Consider the following 24,317-nt stretch of genomic DNA (forward strand, 5'->3'; position numbering starts at 1 on the left):
TACCCAGTGCAGAATCAACCCTGAATTCCAGATGTGCAAGCACAACTGAGTGGCTTTGGGGTTTATAGTTCCCAGGCCACAAGCTGTCCTTCCTGCTGAGGCTCAAGAGGAGGGAAGGAATGGAATTCAGCCATAGCAGACACAGCAAAAGGAAGAAGGGAGGAAAAAAAAGTCCCTGGAATAAACAGATCATCTCCCAGGGAAAAAAAATCAAACCAAACTCATTTGTCAGTGTGCATTCATTTCAGCTGATTTCCAGCATATTGAAATAAAATTGAACCACTCTCAAGAGGCTGTCTGGAAGGGGATAAACTAGGGCTGGAAAGGAAATGGTAGGAGAGGAATTACTGAGGCCTTCCTGCAGTCTCAGCCTCTGATTAAACACGACCCCTCTCTGAGGGGGGACTGCAGAGCAGCCCCCCAGAGAATAACACCTGAGACTGGGTGTGTAACAGCACAAACCAGAATGTCCACTGAGGAACACGAGAGTCTGTTCAGTGCCCCATTCTCCTCCAAATGTTCTGACCTTCCTGACAGGACCTGAGGGACTCCAAGATCCCTGGAGTGGGATGGGAATCTCAGACAACTGAACAAGCCCAAGTGCTGATGCTGTGCTGGGGGCAATCCCAGGATCAGTCCAGGCTGGGGATGAAATGATGGAGCAGCCCTGGGGAGAAGGGATTGGGGGTGCTGGTGGGGGAGAGCTGGACATGCTCCAGCACCCAAAAACCTCCCATGTCCTGGGCTGCCTCCCCTGCATCATGGGCATCAGGGCAAGGGAGGGTTGTTCTGCCCCACTCAGGTGAGACCCCACCTGCAGAGCTGCCCTGGGCCCAGCACAGGGAGGACCTGGAGCTGCTGGAGCAAATGCAGGTGGCACCAGGATGGTCAGAGGGATGGAACAGCTCTGTGAGGAAAGGCAGGCAGAGCTGGAATTGGAATTTGTCTCTGGAAAAGAGAAAGTTCCAGGGTGACCTACAAGAGAGTTGGAGAGAGACTGTTTACAAGGGCCTGGAGGGGCAGGAAAAGGGAAAATTACAATGACAGAATATGTTTAGATGAGATATTTGAAAAAAATCCACCCTTTTGAGGGTGGGCAGGCCCTGGCTCAGGGTGCCCAGAGAAGCTGTGGCTGTCCCTGGATCCCTGGCAGTGTCCAAGGCCAGGCTGGATGGGGCTTGGAGCAGCCTGGGGTAGTGGAAGCTGTCCCTGCCCATGGCAGAGGCTGGGATGAGATGGGCTTTAAGGTTCCTTCAACCCAAACCATTCCATGATGATCCTGTGGTCCGTTAGCCACTCCTCTGAGCAGTGCAGCCCAAAGCCATCTCTGCAACCAACCCAAGAACCAGCAATGGAAGAACCAGGTAGAGACCAAGAGCTCTCATTGGCAGGCAAATAAAAAGATAAATTTCTCCAGAAAAAGATGCTGGAGTAAGAGGAACACAAGAGGAGCTGGAGAAGGGATGTGGGCCAGAGGCAGCACCTCATCCCTGTGTGCTGGGCTGAGCTGCTGCTGATCAAACCCTGCTGCTCAGATCCCCAGAGGAAGGTCAGTGACAGAAACTGCAGCTACCCTGTGTTTCTCCAGTGGCTTTCTCACCTCAAAAAAGCCGTGAATAAGCAAGATCTGCCCAGCTTCCCTTTGGATTACATCTGAATTCTGTCAAATTCTGCACAACACCATTCAACCAGGATCAGGAATATTTCCTGGGGGATGTGTGCTGGAGGAAAGCATCCCCTCCCCAGCAGATACTATAATGCCAAATCTCACATTGAAAACATTTCAGACAGAGGGTGACCCCTGGGAGATTTCAGAACCTGGGAAATGGGAATGGATTAGAGATGCAGTGAGAGGACACAAGAAGAACAAGGGGGCTTGCAGCAGACCAAAACTGATATGCTTGAGTCAGCCTGGTGCCCACCAGTCCAACAAGATGTTGGAATGCCAGGGAACACCAGAGCCCACCCATTTCTTCTGCTGGCACCCCAAAATGCACTGTCATCTCTGTCACGCTGGCTCTGACTCATGGAGCTGATTTTGTGTCCTCGGTGCCTGGCCCTGTTTCTGCTCTCAATGACACATGGGAATCTCTGGAATAATTCCTTTGGAGCCAAGAAGATTGCTGTGGATCAATGCCAAAGGCAGCAAACTGGCTCGTGATCCTTGACAGAGAAAACACAGCCACAACGTCAGACCGTGCTGTCACTCTTCCCTGTTGCATGGAGCATTCTGAATTTTTTTGTCACTTTTCGAGGGCTCAGAGTACCCACTGAGGGAGCCAAGAGCCACCATTTCATGGCATCATCACCCCCCTTAAAAGCCTCCCCAACAGAAGCTTCAAGAGTTGAACTGCATTAATTTACATAATTAATTAAATTACAAAATAACCAGGGCCTTCCAGACTACCAGAAACTCCTCAGCCCCCATAAGAGCCATGACAGACAATGGGAGCTGCAGATGAGCAGCAAGAATTGGTTACAGGGTTGACCAGAGCCACTCCCTCACAGTGCTCCAGACCCACACACGTAGTAAAACTCACAGCCCTCTACGCATTTTCCTTCCTTTTTAATGTTTTGGGGGGTTTTTCCCTAATTAATAAAATAAAAAACTCAACCTCATGCTCAGAAACTGAAAGTTTTGAAAAACCTCTTCTTCCCAGAGGGTCCATCCTACCAAAGAGGCTGCTGAAGGCACCTCTTGTGCTTCAGGAAAGAAGGGCAGTGGGAAGAAAATGAACATTCACTGAAATTTGGATCTCTCTGGAGCTCATGGCTCCTCTTTTTTTAGTGAAATCCTCTGCTGCTGAAAGTCTTTATACCACTCTTGAATGAAGTTCTACCTGGACAGACTTATTAGAATCTTTCTGGGAAATAAGAGGAAAAAACCAATATGGGAGGCCCTGGAAAGGAGAATACCGTGGAGAGGGATGGACTCAAAGCCGTGGTGAATGTCAGGTCAGAAGTTTCTGGTACAAAAGACTGTGCACTGTTATAAAAAGGTGGGGTTTTCCAGATACTTTTTTCATAACGAAGGAATAGCACTAAAAATGCGTCCCACCATATTCTCCAAGGGCATAAATGGACATCATTCCCCTAAAACTAGGATAGACTGACTGGTCCATCACTGGGAAACAACATCATAAACATACATTTATATATTAAAATATATAACATATAAATTTAATTGCATTTTAATTTATATTTATATGTTAAATCTATATAAACCCACAAAAGGCAGGGCATAGTTCTGCAACATTCTCAGCCCTGAATGGTTCTTTATCTCATAGACACAACCTATTTTTTATAGCTACAATTTATTTATATATATAACTGATTTTATATATGGTTTTATATATTTTCATATATAATTTTGAATATATTCATATATCTACATAAAAAACCCACAAAGGTGGGCACATATTTGCAACCTTGAATGGGTCTTTATTTTACTATAATCATCTTATCCTGCCCTCCCTTAAAAAAAATGCCACCTTTGTAAAGGCACACAGCCATTCCTCTGCTAAGTTATTAAAATGAACATCAGAAATTATCCAGTAAAGGCAAGGATTTTAACCCTTCCAGCCCTGCCAGGCCTGAGTGGGTGTATTTATATATTCCAAGTGTTTCTGTTCCCTGCATCACAGACCGCAGCCCCTGCATAAAAATGCCAATCAATTTTTAGCATGGCTTGATGCCATGCTCTTCACATGGCACTGAGCCCTTCCTAAGAGTCCTCCCTGTTCCACCTCCTCCCTCCTGCTCCAAACCCCCCCCTCCCCGTGAATCCAAACCTTCAAATCTTTCCAGTGGCTGTAATGAAAGGGTGGTTTGGCAGCAAAAAGAATATTGGCTGGGGGGAACACATCATCACTCAAGTTCCAGGAGGAGCTGGGAGACTGGCACGGGGTGGGGGGAGCTATTTCAAGGGGTAGTGCCACCATAAATAAATAAATATTGACAGATCCTGCCAGGATCTGCTGGAAAGGGCAGGCAGGGAACACAGGGCACATTCAGGAGCCCACGGAGATTATTTCAATGGAGCAGATTAAGTGCTGCCTATACCTTTTTTATACATCTATCTTGGCTTTTCTGGGGCTGAGTCTGAACATGTTTGCAGGCAGGAAGACATTTGCCCAGTTTGGGTGGCTTCCAGGCATGTTTGCAGGATTGCAGGAGTTATTTGGTGCCTGACAGCACAATTTTCCTGGCTATGGAGAGCCACGCTCACATCATCAACTACAACAACCAGAAGTGACCACCTACAGCTGGCTCCTGGGTGGGCAGTGGGAAAAACCCTCCCATCAGAAGGTCCCAAAGCAGGTCCCTCCAGCCAGAGCCAGAGAATAAAGGATCTGATCCCCTCCTGGAAAATGCTCTATTGAGAATCTCCATCTGTCTTAGTTAGGATCATGGGTATGGCACCATTCCTGCAAAACATTTGCACCAGGAAGCAGCTTGACACATGGAGAAAGTTCCAAGTGAAGGGAAAAGCACGAAGTTAATTACCAGCAGGGCCTGACATTTAGAAAAGGACATTAAACAGGATTTTCAAACAAGATTTAGGCTTGCTTTTCAGCTTAAGTACTTGCAGCCAGACCTGAGATTCTAAAAGGTCTCCTCAGCCACCTGGCCCTGGAGATCCCAACATTTTCTAACCTTTTCTTCTTCAACCTGAAACCAGCACACCTCTGCTCCTGCTCTGCACATCCAGAACCGAGCAGGCAAACACTCTCTTCCTGCCAAAGCCCCTCCAAAGCCAGTAACAACAGAGCACAGGACTCTCACCACCACCTCCAGAGACAGCTGGAGCAAGCTTAAAAACCCTGCTCCCAAAACAAGGCTGGGAGCTTTGTCTTTAAAGCACTGTCACCTGGGAGAAAGGAACACTCTGGTGGCCAGAGCTTTCTCCCAGCTACTCCAAGTTTTTAATGGGTCTAAGTCCACGTGCAGCCTCAGAGAGGAGAGTTTAGTACAAAACTAAAGGTTGTTCTGGATGGAGACGTGTCTGAAAGAAATGCAAAGTCCCTGTGGCCAAGACAGCATCCCACAAGTGAGCTGCTGCCTCTGCCACCCAGCAATTAAGGGGCAGAAGTTCCAGGATTTTGACCCCATGTCCTGGGAATATTTCAACAAGCTGATGTAGAACAGCCATGCAGATGCCAAGGCAGGGAGTGGCACCAAGTCCTGGCTCTGGCCAGGCCACGAGGGACTTGCCAAGCAGGGCCCAGGTGGCTCTGGTGACCCTGGGAGGGTCCCCATGAGGGTGGCACACGTTACCTCTGCATCCTGGACATCCTGTGGAGCTCCATGTCATCACTGCCACGGAAGCCTTTGGCAAAGGGGTTGTTCTCAATCTTCAGCTGGGTGATCTGAAAGGGAGGAAACACAACAGGGTCATGGCCAGGGACAGAGGGGACAGTGGATATTAAACCCAAGGTATGTGGGATGGGAGGGAAAATACAGCTTGCAGGAACTCCAGTCATCCCTCAGCTCAGGCTGACCACTCCAGATGGGCCTTTCCCTGCAATGCTCCACAGGAAAAATATCTCCTGTCAACAGCCTCTTGCTTCTCCCAGGCTTGTCCCATAGCTAACATGTGGGATTGCTCACACACGTTTTTCACTGGAGAAAATCTTCTTTCTGAGAGTTCTTACTTTCATTTTGCTGTTGGGACAGAAAGGGCTTCACTGCTCAGGGATGAAAGTTGGGTCTGAACAATCCCAGCAAGTATTTACTCATCAATGCACAGGCAAGACCAAAACCTCCCCTCTCAGACCCTGAACTCTCTCTCTCCCAACCCAGTGAATCTCACCCTCTGGGTGTTTCAGACCAGCTAAATGTGCTCCAGGCACTCTGCATCTGCCACCCTGTCCCACAGCTGGCAGCACTTCATGGACTCATTCCCTAAATTACTTTGAGGGCAACTTCATCTGTGACCATCAAACCTGGAGGATTGTTTGTCTCCCCATCATTTCCAGTTTGCTCACAATGTGGGCAACCTTGAGAGTCTGAACTTTAGCCAGATGAATCCCCTCAGTCTCAATTTTGGTCCTCTTAAAGCATCTCAATTTAACATTTAAAGCAGCTTCTAGACAGACCATGCCCTTACCCAAAGGGACTATGCTGCTCCAAGGGGTTCAATCCCCTCCTGTACTACTTTTCCTGAGGGTTTTGGTGAGCAGAGCTTGTCATTTAAGCCAGTATTCATTGTTGACCAGCTGCCCTGTGGATTTTGTAAAACTCCCTCTGCCCTGCCAAATCTGATGCAAATCCTTTGGTGCCTTGGCAGAAGAGGACCGAGCCTGGACCAGGTGTGATATTGCTGCAAAGCCCCAAAATTTGGGCAGAAGAGGGAAAATTTCCCTTTTTTTTCCCTCTTTTCTCCATCACTGTCTGGCAGCCTGAGCTCTCAGCAAGGAATCAGGAGAGACACTTGCCCAGGAGGGAAGACAACCCCGTGTTTGCCACTGGAGGAGCTTCACACTCTCACCACGTTTTATGGAAACCCCGTCCTTCCTTCCCATTGAGAGCTGGCCAAGGGGAAGGAAAGAGCTCAGGATCAAGGGAGGGAGAACAGAGAGAGGTTCATGCTCACAGAGTCAAGCACAAACAACCCAGGCCCACCTCCCTGCCAAAATCCAGAGAGGAAATTCTGGCTCGCCCAGTGTCAATAGCAAACCTCGCCAGGTGTATGCACAACCAGATTATTTTGCTCTTTTCTTGTCTTTTTGCATATTTTTTTCCAAGGGCCACTTGTTTATTTGTCATTTTTGCCTCATTCAGCCCCAAACTTCTCCCAGAGCCCCCCACCACACTTACACTTATCTCCACAGGCATTCCCATTAAATCAGAACCATACTTCAGCACATAAACAAGCCCTTGGCACTTTTGGCACTTTTTTTTCTGTCCCTCATTTCAGATTTCAAAGAGAAGGGTAAACAAACAATCTTTTGGGGTCAATTTGCCAGTTGAGCCATTCTCTAGCAATAAAACAGAGGTGCATTTTGTAATTAAAAGCCCTGAATTATTATACAACCAGCTGTGTATTTTGCAAAGCAACTGCCTATCGGTTTGGAGGTGGTGACTCTTCTAGAATGAATAATAGGCATTATTCAACATTTTGAATGCTCCTGAAGCCCTGTAAATGTAGGAGTTGTCCTCCCTTGCCGACCCCAATGGCAATATTTGCTCACATAAGTGAAGTCCTTCAGTGAGTGAGGATTTACAGGATTGGCACCAGCACACAAAGGCACAAAGGGCCGGATTCATCCCAACCTGACCGAAGGCATTTTAACCAAGGCGCCTGCACTGGGAGCCTCAGCTCCCTGCTGGAATCAAGGGAGGGAGATGGGGACTGCCAGAGGGCTCTGGGGTGGGTGGCACTGCCTTCACAGGTCCCCAGTGCACTCTGGTCACTGGAGGAGGAGCCAGCACAGCTCCAGCCCCTCGTTTAAGCCCCTCAGTTGAATGCCCCGTTTGATTCTTCGAGGTTTTAATGACCCACGAAATAGCAGGCAAAATATCAAAACAGGACCTCAATATTGCAAATCTGGTGGTTTAGGAGAAGAGAAGTCCCCTAACCCACAGGAGGAACACACCTACAAGCAAAGGTGTTGATGTTGGTGGCCAAAAGCCCCAAGAGAATCACGGCTAACTTCAGCCTCCTTAAAATTAAGGATCTTCTGGATTGAAGGCATCTAAAAACCAGGGACTACAGGTTTAGAATGAATTCTCAGACCTTTGGTGTCCTTCAGATGAATTGGAGATCCCAGAACAAAGTTTCCCCAAGTGACACCTCACGGCATCAGCCACCTCAAAGCCAGGAGAGACCAAGCCAGACTTAACAAAACTGTACACAACAAACTAGAAAAAAAGAGAAAAAGTTGGTGAATCCCTGCTTTAGCAAACAACCTGTGGAAGATATTTCATTTGGCCACTTTTTTGCCTGATTTCCAAAATATTCCAGAGGTGGAAAAGCAAACTCAGGGGTGGAAATAACCTTCTTCTGGATCAGCTTTGCCACAGCAAAACTGAGTTTAATTGACTATAACTCACGGCGGGGCAGGGGGGGAGAAAAGCTGTCAGAAAGTCAAATGACAATTACCTCATGAAAAATAAAACAAAATACAACGTCCTGCAAGGTCATTAAGACAGAGTGCCCAGGGCTGAATTGTACAGCACAGGTTCAATAAAACTGAAAGGCTTTGTTTGTGTATTTGTTACTGATGGCTGAGTTTCCCTGCTTCCTGAAGCTGCCACAGACCCTTGGAGAGCAGAGCTCTGCAGGGTGAAGCTTCCCAGATTTCCACTTTTCAGGGCTTGTCTGACCTATGGGGTTCATCTTCACTTTAATGGGAAGTGACAGTTCCCAATGGAATTGGGAATCCCAAAGGAATCCCTGGGCTGCTCTCCTTTCTCTGGGCTAATTGGCCACAAAGCTCTTCTGCTGAGACCTTCCCAACAGCATCCTTAGCTCCAGCATGACAAAATTTAGCTTTGCATGGAGTTAGGTCGAGGAAAGATGCTTTACTTCTTTTTCCTTTTTCACAGCCATGTATTTGTATGGGATTTGTGCCTAAGGGCTCATGAATAGCATTATGACCAAAATGAAAGCTACCATTTTGTATTATTCTTTATCAAAAACTTGCCATGATAAGATTTTTCTCAATTGTTTCTCACTTTAGAAGTTGTAACGAAGTTAAAACTTTGTTAGGGGTGATGTGCTCCACACCAGGCACTCTGGACTCTATTTTATTTATGTATTTTGCTATCAACTTCTTTTTTTAAGCACTTAAACTAAGGGAAAACTCTTCACCCTGATCTTTTTGGGCTCTTCTGAAACTAAGAAAGGTTGGGAATTCTGGAAAAGGAACGCTCTGCAAAGAATATGGATCCTTCATTTCTGAATTCTCACTCAGGTCTACTTGGAGAACTTAAAACGGATTGGAGGGGGGGAAAAAAAATCAGCATTTAGTGATGAAGAGGTGCAGGTGATCACCCTTGAGAGGGGCAGAGCGCTCTTGGAGCTCTCCCTGGCCTGCAGGTGGATGTGGCCCTGCTCAGGGTGGCACAGAGGGACCAGAGCAGCTGTGCCAGCGCTGGGGCTGGCAGTGCTGGGGCCAGGGGAGGCTCCCCTGGGGCTGCAGGGCACAGAGGCTTTTCTACCAGGCTCTCATTGAGCCCAGGTGGGCACCAAGGCAGGGTGGAGGAGGAGGAGAGAAACAGATGCAGACAAGGTGGCTGCTGAGCCCAGGGAGGTGTGGGCCAGGCAGAGGAGCTGGAGGGGGAGCTGGGACTCAGAGCCCCAGGAGAAGGGAGGGGGGGTTCCTGGCAGAGGGGAGAAGATGCTGAACCCAAAGCAGTGAAGGAAATGGGAGGGATTGGGAGGCTGCTGGGAGGTGCTGGGGTGAGACAGAGGGGCTCACTGAGGAGCCTGCTGCTTGAACTGGGGCACAAGGATGGGAAGAGAAGCCTGGCACAAAGTTCTGGGGGGAGGAGATGAGTCTGCAGGCAGGATGGATGCCAGATTCAGAGGGAGTCTTGGCAAAGCTTTAGGAGAGGGACTGCTTTGAGAACCAAAAGGGTCCAGGGACTCAGGGCTGGCTGAGCACCCCATCCCAGGGCTGGCAGGGAGCAGGGACAGGATTGGGGACAGAAGGAGACAAGGCTGCTTCAGCCAGAGTTGTGAAGGGCACGAGCCCCCTGGAAGGAAGCACTGTCCCACCAAGGCCTGGAACAGCAGCAAGGATCATGAGGAGCCCCAGAGAGGGCCAGGGAGAGAGCAGCAGCTCCCTGCCACCCTGAGGTGCCCCAGGGCTGCACAGAAGCCACCAGGTCTGGTGATGAAGAGGAGCTACTTGGTGTCACCTTGCTTAGCCCCAGGGAGCTCTGTCTCGCAGCACTTGGGGAACCCTTCTTTGGAGAAGAGTCTGCCCTGGGTAGGGAGAGGGACTGTCCCCTCTTGCCAGCCAGCTGGAGAAACACAGGGACAAGGACCCCAGGTAGGGCAGGGAGAGCCTGAGGAGCTCCCCAGGGGATGCCATGAGATGCCAGCCAGGCCACCTGCAACCTGAGACAGGGAAAATGGAGCTCTTAGGAGAAAACACACCCAAGGACCTGCCCACCTCCAGCCCTCACAGACAGTGACAAGAAGCCACATGCTCAGAGGGGACAGGCAGCTCTCCAGAACTCCCAGAATGGAGCACCAGCTGGCTCACCAGCATGATTTTAGCACTGGGTCTTTATAGGGGAAGGATGAACCTCTCTATCCAGAAATCCCATCAGATATCTGGCAGTGAATCCAGTCTTTGGCCATGCCCTGCCCTGCTCCTCCCTGGTGCACACAGCATTTCTGGGTGCCTGGAACATCCCACCCAGGGCTAACATTTCCTTAACAGAATTTTGGCTACCAAGAATGTTAAATAACTTAGGGTGGGGAAAAAAAAATCAGCATAAAACCGGATATCCTGAGGGGGGGGGAACCAATATAAAGCCCAAGTCCAGCTAAGGGGGAAAGTAGGTTGTAAAAATTAATGAGAATAATTGTTGTGAATTCTTGCTTTTGAAAGAACCCTCGTGAGGGGAGAACCTTAATTATTTCTGTCTATTAGGTTCATTTCCTGGTCCTAAGCAGAGAGCTCATACCTAATAAATATGAGCCAGTAACACAATGATTTAAGCTACAGCAAAATGGTGCTTAACTGCAGGGAAAGTTAATATTTGGGAATCAACCTGATTGCAAGCACCCATTGTGTAAATGGCAAGGAAATGAAATGTGCATGTGACCTTTTTTAACACCTCAGTATTTCTGGGGTGTTTTTAAGGGTAGCAGAGAGGGGGGAGGTGACCAATGGAGCTGCTGACAACCGCCCTGAAAACTGCACCAAAACTCTCTTCATAGCTTAAGCCTCTTTTTGGGGAGTAGGGCTGAGGAGAGGGAGATCCCAGGGTGCTTAAATGTCTTTTCAGGCTGTCTAAAATATCAGGGGAAATAAGCACAAGCCCTACATTGGGATTGCAGCTGTGCTCTTGAAATAAATTGACCTATCTGGGAGCAGGCAGGTATTTCTATAAGCTGTGTAAGCATGGACTCAAATGCAATTTTGGGGTGAGTCACACAATTCATTGTGTAAGAGAATTCAGCTCTAACAGAGCTCTTGAAACCTAAACCTCATTCAGGGATGAATTTGTGTGTGTGTGTGTGTAAAATACATGGGTGTCTAAAACTCTGTGTAAAATATGTCAGAGGCTGGGTGGGGTGGATGGAAGGATTGCATGAGGGATGAGCTGCTAGTGAGGGGTGAGGGTGAGAGAGAAAAGTGGGGGGAAAATCAGCAGTGCACTGACAGCAAGAGTTGGGGATGCCCCACACATTGGGGGCTGGCTGCCATCCTTTATGCCAGGGGGAAATGCAGCCTGCATTGCAAGAGGAAAATCTGGTTTTCCAAGCAACCTCTCAGGTTTCAGCTGGTGGAAAAGACCCCAACTCAGTTTCACCCACCTCAGCTGGAGGATGTTTCTCCTTGGCATTTGCATCAACCCCAATATCATTCATTCCCTGTCTGCACTGGGGTGAGCTACAACATTTATTCCCTTCCCTGCAGGGAGATGCCATTTAGGGAAGATCATCCCCTGGTTTATTTTTATGGCTCTATCTTTCCCAATTGGGATTTTATCTTGGGGCTACAGGCACTCTTCCCCTGTTCCCCCCCCGATTCCAAGCAGCACGGGGAGGAATGTGTGTGTCAGGGGGATGTCAGAGCCTGTAAAACGTGTCAGGGGTGTGTAAAATGTGTCCTGGTGTGTCTGTGGGGATTCCTGCCTGTGTCAGATACACAGATGTCATTTCTTATCACACAGATGTTGCTGATTTACAATCAAATATTCCTGCTCCTCCTAGCATGGCAGTTTTCCCAAACTACTGTACTTACATGGTCCTGCTTTGCTTTAGTTTTATTTGCATGATCATTTCTTTTCCTATAAACCAGCCCCGTTTTTCTTCAAAGGAGAGCAGCTCCATTCACGTCTGTTTTCTGCTCGGGAAATGCCTTTAAAGCAGGCAGTGTGTCCTGTTTTATTAACTCCCACTTCTATTAATATTATATTCTTTCTGCAAATCCATCAAGCAGAAGTTAAACTTGATTTTATAGCATCCACAGTGGAGTTATAATTTAAGGCATAATTTGGCAAGGACTCAATTTGGATCGGGTTTGCTTGTCCCAGCCGTGCCAGCAGCTCCTATTTTAAAGGGCAGGGAAGTATTTTCCTTTCTCCCTAGTTATGGTGGAACACTCTTTCTTCTCTAGCCCAGCCCTGCTCTCTGGTCAGCTGATGGATGGAGGACATGCAATCATTTCACACAGGTTTAGGAACCTGCATTTCCAGGAAAGCATCCAGGATTTCTTTGGGATGCTAAATGACTTTTGTCTGTTTGAGAAACAATTATTCTATGGGGTACAAAGGAGCCATCCTACCTGCCTATACAAGTTTATAGTAAGTGCTTTTTATGTGATTAAGAGAGGAATTTGCTTTTTCGCTGGAAGAAATTGAGTTTTCATGGGGCTGTGGCAAGGGACAGTTGGTGAAAGACATCCCTGATTCATCGGTGGAGAACCACCCTGCCTTCAGCACCCAGCCTTCGTCCTCCTCCTTCCGTGCTGGGAGGGGAAGCCCAAACCAAGCAGGGAAGGAGCGGGAGCAGCGGGCTCCTCACAGAGGGGCAGCGACAGAACCAAGAAATCTCATATTCCACCCAACCCTTTTCTACTCCGGCAGAAGACAAACCCACCCCGTTATTCCCGTGCTTTGTTTGCCTGATCTCGGGAGCTGAGCCTCCCTTTCCTGCCCGGGCCTCCCGGCTGCCGAGCCCGCAGCCCCCCGTGGGCAGCCGGGTTATCAGCGCCCGGCCGCGGAGGGGAGCGCCCGGCTCCCTCCTCCAGATTAGGAGCCTTTGACCCATGGCGAGGGGGGGAAGATAAAGCAAACTTCCTCGGTTGGTCGTCTCCATGTGAGCAAAGCATCCTGGTGAGCTCATTCCCTCTCCCCGGCTCGCCCCGAGCCTGGCTTTGGATGCTTTGTGCGGCCAGGAATAACAGAGGGGATGGAATGGGGATGGGAGAGAGGAAAGGGGAAGGGAGGAGGAAAGGACAAGAAGAAAGGACAAGGGGACAAGGAGAGGAAAGAGAAGGGGAAGAGAAAGGAGAAGGAAGGAAAGGAAAAGGACAGGGAGGGGAGAGTAGGAGAAGAAAGGACAAGGGGACAAGGAGAAGAAAAGGAAGTGGAAAAGGAGAGGAAAAAGGAGGGGGAAGGAAGAGGGAAGGGAAGAAAAAGGAGAAGGAAGGAAGGAAAGAAAAAGAGGAGGTGAAAGAAAAGTAGGGAGGGAAGAGGGGCTGAGTGTCTCGGGAAGAGGGAAGGAGCGGGATGCGGTTTGCCGGGCGGGGGCCGGCCCAGCCCCTCACCTTGTGGTTTTGGTAGGAGGTGACGGCGATGAAGGCGGTCTCCGGGAAGACGTGGGTGCAGAAGGCGGTGTTCTTGGAGCCGAAGCCGTTGTTCTCGTCCGCTTTCACGATGTGAAGCCGGGGCTGGTATTTGTGCATGGAGTTCAGGATGATCTGGGCAGGGGAAGAAGGAAAGGACATCCCGTGGGAATGGAGGGGGCACAGCACGGCGCATCCCCCCTTCCCAGGGGAGGAGGAGAAGGACACACACCAGCAGGCACCCGCAGCCCCTTCCCCAAAATATTTGCCCTTTTCAAGAGCCCCTTCGAAGGGCAGATGGAGGTGCTGGGGTAGGGGCACGGATCTCTCCAGAAACTCGCCCGGGAGGTGCTGTCAAAGGCGCTTTCTCACCTGCTCCCCCCACACAAACCCCTGAGGGGCCAGAGCTGCTCCCCCGACACGTGATGGGAGCAAACGGGGGCATCTCAACACCCCCATCCCATCGCAGGGGGGGAAAGAGTGAAGAAAGGGCGAGGAAGAGAGCTGGGGGGATTTGGGGGTTTGGGGACATCCCTCCCGCCAGCCACCCGCGGAGGACGGTGGCGGAGCCGGGAGGGGCTGTGGGGGTGTTCCCGATAAAGAGCGGGCCCTGCTCGGTACCGGGTTAATCCCGGGGGAGGACGGGGGGCGGCGGCGGCGGCGGGGGGCCGCTCGGGCCCGATAATGACTGCCGGACCCTGGCGACAGCGAGACGCAGCGCGTCCCGCCGCCGCCTCCCCCGTCCCGGGGGTTTAAGCAAATTGCTTTGACATCCAGGAAAGTCGTAGACATCAACGGTGAACGATCTAATGGTTTTTAATTTCATTACAGCGACTCTAATTGAGAGGCTCCTAGCGCAGCTCCTCCTCTGAAGTCCCTTATTGTCCCCTCAGCGTCTTCGGTTTGTTTGGAGGGACTTTTTCCTGTTCCCAGCGGGGATGCCTGGCCCCTTCCCCCCGGGCCGGATCCCCCCCTTCTCCCCAAAAGCACCCCGGGGCTGGGATGGGTTCCCCCGGCTGCGCTGCTCCCCTCCCTCTTCCCGCAGGAAAGGTCCTGATCCCTGGGAAGCAGCCCTTGCAAACCCCTCTGCTGCAGCCCAATTAGAATTGAAATAAAATTCGAATTATAAAAAGAAAAAGGAAATCAACCCCCGCAAATGGAGGTGCAAAGGAGAGCCTGTAAATGATGCTCAGCATTGGGGTGGGCTGGGGACTCTGCTGGCCTCTCTCCCCCAAAGCCCTCTCACTTCTTGGCTACCACGTGGGCGAGGATTTAATAGCACAAAATTTATCATTAAAAAGGGAAGAAGAAGAAAAAAAACAGCTTGGAAAAAATGAAACTGAAGTGTTGAAACGAGACTGGAGAAAAATCCACTCTTGGAAAGGGCTGGCAGGATCTGGAGTCACATATTCGTTCAATTATATATTTTTTATATATATATACACACATATATATATTTTATTCATACATGCACATATATATTTGCTCAGAGGAACTCGCATCTTTGGAGACCTTCGAAGGAGGGCTGTTCCTGGCTGCAGAATTCACACAAATTTTCACTGCCCTATGAGTCTCGCAAAGACTTTTTTAATGCCCAAGAAGTTCTAGAGGAACTTCAATTTCTCTAATTGTCTTTAATTATTGTTACTTTTCCTTTTTTCTCTTTTTTTTTTTTTTTTTCTCCTGATCGAGGGATCACATTATTTAAGGTCTCATTTCCTCCGCTAATTATGCCTGATCGATTTTACCTGTTAGGCAAATGCCCGGAGGCAGCGGGCGGATTTTAACGACTGGGAGCTCCCTATGCGATTAAAATCAGAGTGACCAAAAGCCAAGAGAGTTTCACCCACTCGCCAACTCCAGGCCTCGGGGGTCTGCCATCGAACAACCCGGGTTTAAGTGTGATGCTTCTATTTTTGGGGGGGGTCCTCAGTGGGGTTCATCCCGCTCTCTCAGGGGTGAGATAACATCCCGGATCTGAGGGTGGGTGACACTGGCACGGCCTCGGTGGCAGGGGACAACCCCCCGTGGGTGCTGGACAGCACGATGCCCTTGTCCCAGCCCCTACACTTACATGTCCGAAGGGATCCAGGTGGTTGTTGGTGAGTTTGAGCTTCTGGAAGGAAACCAGCTGCCTCATCCAGTGCGCTCCGGTGGCGGGGGAATCGGGGTGCACGTACAGTCTGCCGGGCATGGCCGGCTCTGCCTTGCCTGTCACCGACCTGCGTGCGACACGGGGCTGAGCTGCGGCCGCCTGGGGACGGCCCGTGGGCTCCTGCCCCCGGCCATCGCCTCCCGTGGGCTCCTGCCCCCGGCCATCGCCTCCCCTGGGCTCCTGCTCCCGGCCATCCCCTCTTCCGTGGGCTCCTGCTCCCGGCCATCCCCTCTTCCGTGGGCTCCTGCTCCCGACCATCGCCTCCCGTGGGCTCCTGCTCCCGGCCATCCCCTCCCCAGGGCTCCTGCTCCCCGTCCGTCCCCTCTTGGGGCTCCTGCTCCCCGTCCGTCCCCTCTTGGGGCTCCTGCTCCCGTCCTTCCCTTCCCGTGGGCTCCTGCTTCCCATCTGTCCCTTCATGGGGCTCCTACTCCTCGTCCATCCCCTCTTGGGGCTCCTGCTCCCCGTCTGTCCCTTCATGGGGCTCCTGCTCCGGTCCGTCCCTTCCCGTGGGCTCCTGCTCCCCGTCCGTCCCTTCCCCTGGGCTCCTACTCCTCGTCCATCCCCTCTTGGGGCTCCTGCGTCCCCTCTGTCCCTCCCTGGGGCTCCTGCTCCCCGGCCATCCCCTCCTGGGGTTCCTCCCGTGGGTTCCAGCTGCCCCTCCGTCCCCTCCCACCCAGGTACCCCGTGCCGGGGAGAAAAGGCATTTCCAGCACGGCTGGCTCGGGAATTACTGAGCTCTTTGGCACCTTTCCCGTCGGAGATGGCTCTCGCCGCTCGCCCGTTTAACCCCATCTTTCCCTTATTAACGGCCAGGAGCAAAAAAAACAATCCTTAAAAATTATCCTGCCCGGCGATATTCCCTTCCTTAATATAATTAAACCATCAGTTCCACAACAGCAAATTATCTCATCGTCAAACAGGATTCGTTAATTACGACAGAATTCCTGCTGGTTTTCCTTTTTTTCTGATGCATTTCTCTCCCATTTCTCCCAGGAGCACCCCGCTACGCCCAGGTGAGGCTCCTGCAGCCCAACGTTTTGCACGGAAAAAGAAGGACGAGCCGCTGATGGAAGGATTTCTCCCCCTCCCCGGGCAGCCCCAGAGGTCTCGTCCCTCTCCCCCACGCGTGCCTACCATTTATTATCCGCGAATTTGTATCTGTGGTCATCCGCCGGTACAATATCCATCAACAGGATGTACTTCGTCTTTGGATTGAGTCCAGTGACCTTCACTTTGTAACTGGGGAACATTCGCCTGTTGAACAAATAAATAAATTAATTAAAGTAGAAAAACAGAGAAAGTTTGCCAGGGTGGTTTTGTGTGTGCGAGGAGGAGACGTTGAGAGGGGAACGTTTAACAAAAGGGTTAAACCCCGTTCCCAGGTGGATCTTCCCCACCGTCCCCTCGGCGTGTGGGACGAGTTTGGGTGGTGCTGGGTCCCATCCAGGCGAACCGAGTGATTTTTCAAAGCAAAATCGGAATTTCGAGGCTGGCGTGTTTGTTTATTCACCTCCTCGCGTGTCTGCTCGTCTATTTGTATTTTTACTAATTATTTCTTTCACCAAAGTTTTGAATCTCCGTTTTTTGAACAAATCTGAGCGTGAGAACTTTTGGAAGCAAGTTACTTCCCTCCTTCCATAAACCGCTGGAACAGGAGAGGAAATTTGCCAAGAATAAGTTTTAAAATAAAAGTTATAATATAGATTCTCCTATAAAAATTATATTTATATATCTTTCTATAAATGTATATGTTTATAGAAATATGTTCTCATCTATTACATATATAGAAATATAAACATTTTAAAATACATTTATATGGACACCTTGAGGTTCTAGGGACAGATATGGAGCAAAAAACCTGCACGCACTCAGGTGGAAGAGAAAATCCGTGAACAGCCGTGCGATCACCCCGAGACAGCAGCACACACACCTGACAAATCCTTGGAAACCCTCGGATACACACAAGGCAGGGGCTTTTCGAAATATTTTCCATTACTGCAAGGCAGGCGCTTAAACCACTGCTGTTATTTTAGTTCGAGCTTTCCAAATATTTAAAAATAAAGCAGATGAAAATGGAGCCCTGGACTTAAAACACGCATAAACAACCAAAAAAAAAAAATTTAAAAAAAAAAAAGTCCTACACCTCTAAAAATACCGCGCTCTTCTCCGAGGCTCGGGATCTTATCGCTGCCGTGGGGCACCTGGGCTGGGCTTTAATTCGGGTCTAAAAAGTTGAAGGGGGGCGAAAAGCGCCCAACGAAAGAAGCGGGTGTTGCACTTAAACTTTTTTAAGGGACAAGAAACCAAATTCCACTTGGAGATTAATCTGTAACTCCATGGCAAACACCTGAGCAGCGGGACCAGGGACTTCAGCGAGAACCGCGGGCAATGATATAAATACGGAAACCGAGCCCGCATCTCCCTCCAGCCCTGCCTGTAAATGTCTCTTTTATTGCTCTCCAGATGAGATCTCTGTCCGCAGAGATTTTTGTTTGGAATTTCTGCAAGGTGGTTTCTGTCTCCCTTAGAGAGTTGGATTTTTTTTATTATTTTTTTTATCCCTGTTAACCGGGTTTTTCGGGAGATCCCATCACCGACTCCATCCCATGTCCCCTTGGCCACAAACCCCTTTCAAATCCATTTTCGCAGCAGCGAGGTTCAAGAGGAAGGCGAGATCTATTCGCTAAAACTTTATCCAACCAGCTCGATATTTATTTTCCCCCTCCCTCTTCAGGCAAATTTTGGAAGACCACAACAAATACCAGCTGACAGAGCAAAATGAAAGTTTCATTCTGCCCTGTTGATTGCGTCTAAAACTACAATCTAAAACTATTCCTACACGTGGAGGCTTTTTTCCTTTTCCTCCGAGGATTCTAATTGAAAATCACAACGAAAAATCCTCCCTCGGGCTGCCCCCAATTTGTTGATAGGACTGGAGAGACTTTTTTACTGCGTCTCGCTGGCCACTCTTCAATTTAACAACCCTCCAGCACGTTAATATCCAGGATAATGTTAAATCCCCTCCAAAATACCCTCGTCCACATATAAGTATCTGCGGATCAGGTTTACACAGCCGGTCATGGAATCGATTAAACCCCAATAAAGTTGGATTTGCAAGGCTGCATATTTTGCCGCACACCCACGCAGATAAACACCCGCATAGAAATACACCCACATGATATTTATTTGCGGACGCATCTATCTCTGCATCTAAACAGCTCTGTTATCTCTCTATAAACAGTAGCTTAAGACCGCCTAGACTTTTAAAAGGAGTGAAGTGGCTGAGATGGGAATATTCACTCCACAGCGAGCAAAAATAAATATAAAACTCTGTAAAACGGCTTAAAACTTTGGGGGGGAGGGGAGCAGAAGAGCCAAATTGCTATAATAATAATAATAATAATAATAATAATAATAATAATGGCCCACCGAGCTGCTCAAAACAAAGTTTGCTTTTTGGCCAACTGGTTGCAACTCGCACTCGCCTGGAAAGTTTCCAAAGGCCTGAAGTCGGAATTAATGACCCAACTGTTCTGGTTAAGAAAGAAGCCAGAAGAAACAATTTCTGCCGCCTCTCTCCAGGCAGGGAGGGCTCTGCAGGGCCGGGCAGTGGCACACACACACACGGGGGGGGGCTCGGACACGAGAGGTGTGACCGACCCCGTGCCAGGGAGGTGCCCGGTGCCCCCCATCCAGGCGGGGGTGTCCCCCCGTCCCCGCAAACACGGAGGGGACCGCGGAGCCCCCCTGCTCTTACCTCCCGGCCTTTGTTATGATCATCTCCGTGCCCACTTCGTGGAACTTCAGCCACAGCTCGCGTTCGTGCAAAAACACCTTGATGCCCTCCATGCCCTGCGGAGCGGGGAGGCACAGAGCGTCAGCCCCGAGAGCCGCGGGGACAGCCCCGAGGGGAGCAGGGACAGCCCCGCCAGGGCAGCCGGGCCCCGCACGGCCCCGCCGGGCAGCTGGCAGGGGAAGGGCCGGGCTCTGCGGCCCGGAGCTCGGGGCACTCCCGGGATAACCCTGCCGCAGGCCGGAGCGGGGTCCTGCGGGGCTCTGGGGCGGGAGGCGATGGCAGAGAGCCCCCGGAGCCGGCTCCCACCGCATCCCTCCGGGGAAATCCCCCGGCGCTCCGGCCCAGCTGTTCCCAGAGCCAAGCGGAGGAGATTGACACCGTCCCACGAGTGATTTGCAGGCCAGAGCGGCGTGGGGTGTCACCCCACTCCCCTCGGCCCCTGATTTTCTCTTTCCCACCCGAGAGCTGCGAGCCCTGCGGTCGGGGCAGATGCCACCGTGGGGACAGCACATCCCTCCAGCCGGGCTGGGAGGCACAGGGGACACCCGCGGCCACACCAAGCGCTTCTCCCCATCACTAAAAAAGCCCCGTCAAACTTCGGGGATCTCTTTCCAAACACCCCCCGGTGCCCACCCTGGCCCTGCCGAGCCTTCTGTGCACCCCGTGGGCAGCGGGCTCCATCGGGGGTACCTGCCGGGGGACCCCACAGCGGGGCCCGCGGTGAAAATCTCCTTTCCCCGCATTTCTCCCCTCCCCTGCCAGGGCTGCCCCAGCAGCGGGAGCTCCCAGCGCGGGGAGAAGCCGAGGGCTGGCTCGGAGCACGGAGCCCACGCGTGTCCCGACAGGGGGGCGAGGGCTTGGGGAGGGCATCAGCGACCCCCCAAATGTCGCTCTGGGGGTCCCACGCGTGACTCAGCCTGCGCCGAGTGCCCGCCGTGCCCGCCCGGGTGTCCGAGGGGTGCACAGATGTGGATATGTACAAAATATACACATTTATATAAAAATATAAAGGCATCTCCGCCCTGTGGGTGCTCCCCCTCGCATTTGCCCACTCGGGCGCGGACACTGGTGGCCGCGAGGGTGCCGCTGCAGGGCGGGTTCCCCTCGCTGTGTTTTGGGGTCCTGCTCCCCTCCTGCTCCTCCACACCCCCAAAACTCTCCCGGGCACATCCCCGCAGCTTTGGCGCTGGAGCACGACCTCAAATAACACGGCAGCAGGGTGAGCCCACGGCCAGGTGAGGCTTTGCCCTCGCGTGGGGCCTGAACTCGCCCAACCCCGCAGCTGGGGCGGGGGCACACCGTGGGGAAAAGGGGCAAATGAGCGAAGGGAGCAGGGATGGGGTGGAAAAGGGGCAAATGAGGGAACGGAGCAGGGATGGGGTGGAAAAGGGGCAAATGAGGGAATGGAGCAGGGATGGGGTGGAAAAGGGGCAGATGAGCGAAGGGAGCAAGAATGGCGTGGAAAACGGGCAGATGAGCGAAGGGAGCAGGGATGGGGTGCAAGGGGAGCAGCGTGGGCGCTTACCTGCTGCGTGAAGGCTGCCTGGGGAGAGGTGGGTGACTTGCTGGTGGCCCCCAGCTGCGTGTCCTGCTTGCCCTCGGCCTGCAGCTCCTTGGCCTCCGGATCCGCCGGCGTGCTGGGCAGCCCGAAGCCTTCCTCGCTATCCGCCATGTTACGAGCTTCCTTCGCCGAATCCCCCACTGCAGGCACACGTCGGGAGAGAGCAGAGATAAGAGACGCACAAGTCAATGCTGACGTTTAATAAAAGATAGATTTTGATCGGGCGGGGTGGCTCCGAGCGAGCGCAGCGCCGGCCGGGGCTGCCCCGACCATCCCAACACTCACTTTAACACTCACAAGGCCCTTTAACTTCGGGAGAGGGAGAAATAAAGACTTTTATTTATTATCGCAGCCCGCAAGGGATGATAGGATTTGGGGGGGGCTCGGGGGGGTGGGGAGGGAGGGGAAGGGGGAGGCGGTATTATTGAATGCATCTTTTGGAAAAGGTAAACAGCGCGTTTTTAGGGCTGCTGGCAGCACGCGGGGAGCGAGGCACCCCAGGGGCTGCCGAACGAGCGGCTCGGGGCACAAATGGCTCTGGAGCCCCCACCTCGAACCCCCCGAACTCCAGAGCCTCCCCCGAGGCTTGGCCACCTCCAATTCCTCCCGGCTCGCTGCGGCCCGGGGGGTTGAAAGTCCCAAGTTTGCTCGCAGGGAAGTTGGAAGCGTTCACCCCGCTCCGGTTTGGAGCAGGAAAACACCGCTGACACACGAGGCCACTTCTGGCACCCAATTCCCGAGGAAAATTCAACTTTTTGCACCTCTTATAAAACATGAGTCATTTAAAAAGCCTGGTCTTCTCTTAGCCAGGGCAGTTACAAGAAAAGCAAAGGATGGACGAGAAAATTACAATATAAAAATGCAAATAAATCAATCGGACAAACGTAACGAGGACTCGGGCTGGTGAACGGGGAGTGGAATTGGGGCTGGAGTGAACTAAGCCAGAGCATTTAGGATAAAACTGCACCAGCAGAGAAAACGAGCTTAAAAATGACAAGGTTTATATCTGATGTGAGTAACCGCAGTGAGTTTTAAAACTGGATTTTGACTTAGTTTTAAAGGCTCTATCAGGAATGGTAAAAGTTTCATAGTAACACCAAAAAAAAAAAAAAAAAAACCAACCCCAAAAAAAGATAAAAGCCATTGAATTATCTGTTAGGTTTTTATTGGTTTAAAGGAGTTTTAGCTGCTTTAAAAAAATATTTTTTTGCATGTTTCAAAGAAGGGGATTCAGTTTTGAAAGGCCAACCATATGGAGGCAATATTCGGTTTAAATACATGAGAATGTTTTTAAATGAGTTCTTCGCCCTGCAACGATATTTGAAAGCTGTTCAAAATCAAGCAGAGAGAGCGAGAAAAAGACAATTCTCCTTTAAAAGCGAAGGAAAATTGGGAGTGGAAGGGAGGGGGAAGAAAATGATCCCGGACGGATATAGAATTTAAAAGGACAAAAAGCGAGGGGACTCCAGGTCCGCACCCCTGTCCGTGCCGCTCCCTCCCTCCTTCCCTCTCTGCCCAAAGGTTTTCCCCCGCCGCAGCCGCCGCAGCGCCGAGGGCGAAGCCAAAGCGCGGAAAGTGCGCGGGGCGCTGCGGGAGCGGCCGCGCCGGGCCCGGGCCCAGCCCGTGGGGGCAGAGCCGCAGCTCCAGGGACCATTTAAGGCTTTTCTCTTCCCCTCCTCCTCCTCCTCCTTTTTTTTTTTTTTTTTCTCCCTCCTGGACTGTTGTGGTGTCTTGTTTGTTTGGGTTTTTTTTTTTTTTCCTTTGGGAAGTGCCGCTTATGCATTTTTGTAATCGATTTCCCTTCGGCTTGGAGCTATGATTCCCCTAGAGCTGGCAAGGTTGGGGGTAGAACGAGGGAAAATAATAATAAAAAACCCTAAAGCATGTTTATTAAAACAAAGAGGGACCCAGCCATGACAGCGCAGCCCAGCCCAGCGAAGCCTCCTCGATGCTCTCCGCGCCCAGACATAATTAAGCAGATGTAAAAATAATCATAATTTTAAAAACAGAGGGTGTGACGACAAAAAATAACCCCCCAACTAAGAGCATTTGGCGATCCGTGGCTTCTAATTTCTTTCTTTTTTTTTTTTTTCCCCTTAAAAGAGCTTCTGAGAAGAAATGGAGCTTGACAGAACCAGGCCGCGGTGGCTGGATGAAAAATGCATCTCGCTTTGCTAAAGTAGCGCCGAGTGGGTTTGCGGGAGGAAAAAAACACAAGGGGGGAGAATTTTATAAAATAAAATCAAATCACCACCCTCTGCTTTTGTTCCTTCTTCGCCCCGGGCCCCCCCAGCCCCGGGGAGCGCCGGGCAGAGCAGCCCCCGCTCCCCGCGGCTCCCGAGGCCTCGCCGTGCCCCCGGGCAGCCGCTCTCGCTGTGCCTCGCTCACGCACCCGCACACACGGAGGACAGACCGACCCCGACGGACAGACATGGCAATGGAAGAGCCGTTACCTTGCTCGTTGAGTTCCATGCAATCAATGCATCTCCACATATATAATGTGTGGCTCTATTTCCCCCGTTTGCAATGGAAATTACAATGGGATCAGGCTTCTCGTGTGCATATTTCCTTTTATTTATTTATATTTGCGGATCAGCATGTGAAAACCCAGCCTGGAAGAAAAAAATCTATCCAATGCAAGCCTGCTTCTCTCTCTCTCTCTCTCTCTCCTGCTCTCTCCAAACACTTCCAGGTTGTCAGACGCACTAGAAAGGATCCTGAGACCAAGATAAAGCCCCCACCCCCACCGTTTTCTCAGCCTGATCTGATGCAGCTCTTCCCCAGCCCACTCTTGCTGCTGCCCGGCTAAAAATAATTTAAAAATTAAAAATAGTAATTTAAAAAAAATAAAGAGAGAGAGAGCGCGAGAGGGCGAAAGAGCGGAAAAAGAAAACAGCACCCTCTCGGAAAAAAAAAAAAAAAGAAGAAGAAGAAGAAAAAAGTTTCTGCCGGCTGGTGAGCCCCGCTCCTCCGGGCAGGTTCGCGGCGCTGCCGCTGTGCGCGGAGCCGGGCGCGGAGCGCGGAGGAGCCGAGCGGAGCGCGGAGGTGACGTGGGCTCGTCCAGCTCCGCTCGCCAAGTGCCGGGACCCACTGCCCAACCAGCTGGGATCCTGCTCCGGAGAGACTCCCTCTCCCACAGCCCTCCCTCCCGCCCCCTCCCCCCCAAACCTCCTTTTCCAGCCTATTTTTCTGGCCGGCAAACAAGAACAAGGCACAAAGACAATCATCAAACTCCGCAGCAACCCTCCCCCTCTCCTTTACCTCCTTCCCCGCTCCCTCCCTCCTTCCCTCCCTCCCTCCTCCATCCATCTCTCCCAACCAAAGAGAAAA

At 51.2% G+C, this 24,317-nt stretch overlaps 1 protein-coding gene across 3 annotated transcripts in view; it reads right to left on the reverse strand.

The window, feature by feature from the left end:
• TBX5 (T-box transcription factor 5) overlaps positions 1 to 24,317 on the reverse strand; it is a 79,537-nt gene that overhangs the window by 14,238 nt on the left and 40,982 nt on the right. Inside the window, exons 1-7 of one of the 3 annotated variants that reach the window (XM_084216919.1) lie at positions 23,441 to 24,199; positions 20,952 to 21,127; positions 19,388 to 19,482; positions 16,765 to 16,884; positions 15,550 to 15,697; positions 13,458 to 13,610; positions 5,278 to 5,369 (exon numbers count right to left, since the gene is read on the reverse strand). In XM_084216919.1, the coding sequence (XP_084073045.1) occupies positions 5,278 to 5,369; positions 13,458 to 13,610; positions 15,550 to 15,697; positions 16,765 to 16,884; positions 19,388 to 19,482; positions 20,952 to 21,127; positions 23,441 to 23,480 (824 nt within the window). In that variant the 5' untranslated portion in view covers positions 23,481 to 24,199. Of the gene's footprint in view, positions 1 to 5,277; positions 5,370 to 13,457; positions 13,611 to 15,549; positions 15,698 to 16,764; positions 16,885 to 19,387; positions 19,483 to 20,951; positions 21,128 to 21,272; positions 21,326 to 23,440; positions 24,200 to 24,317 lie in introns of those variants that run through there. The other 2 variants (XM_084216920.1, XM_084216921.1) reach the window with 2 other exon arrangements.

Source organism: Fringilla coelebs (genome assembly GCF_963513975.1).
Source record: "Fringilla coelebs genome assembly, chromosome: 17".
Taxonomy (NCBI): domain Eukaryota; kingdom Metazoa; phylum Chordata; class Aves; order Passeriformes; family Fringillidae; genus Fringilla; species Fringilla coelebs.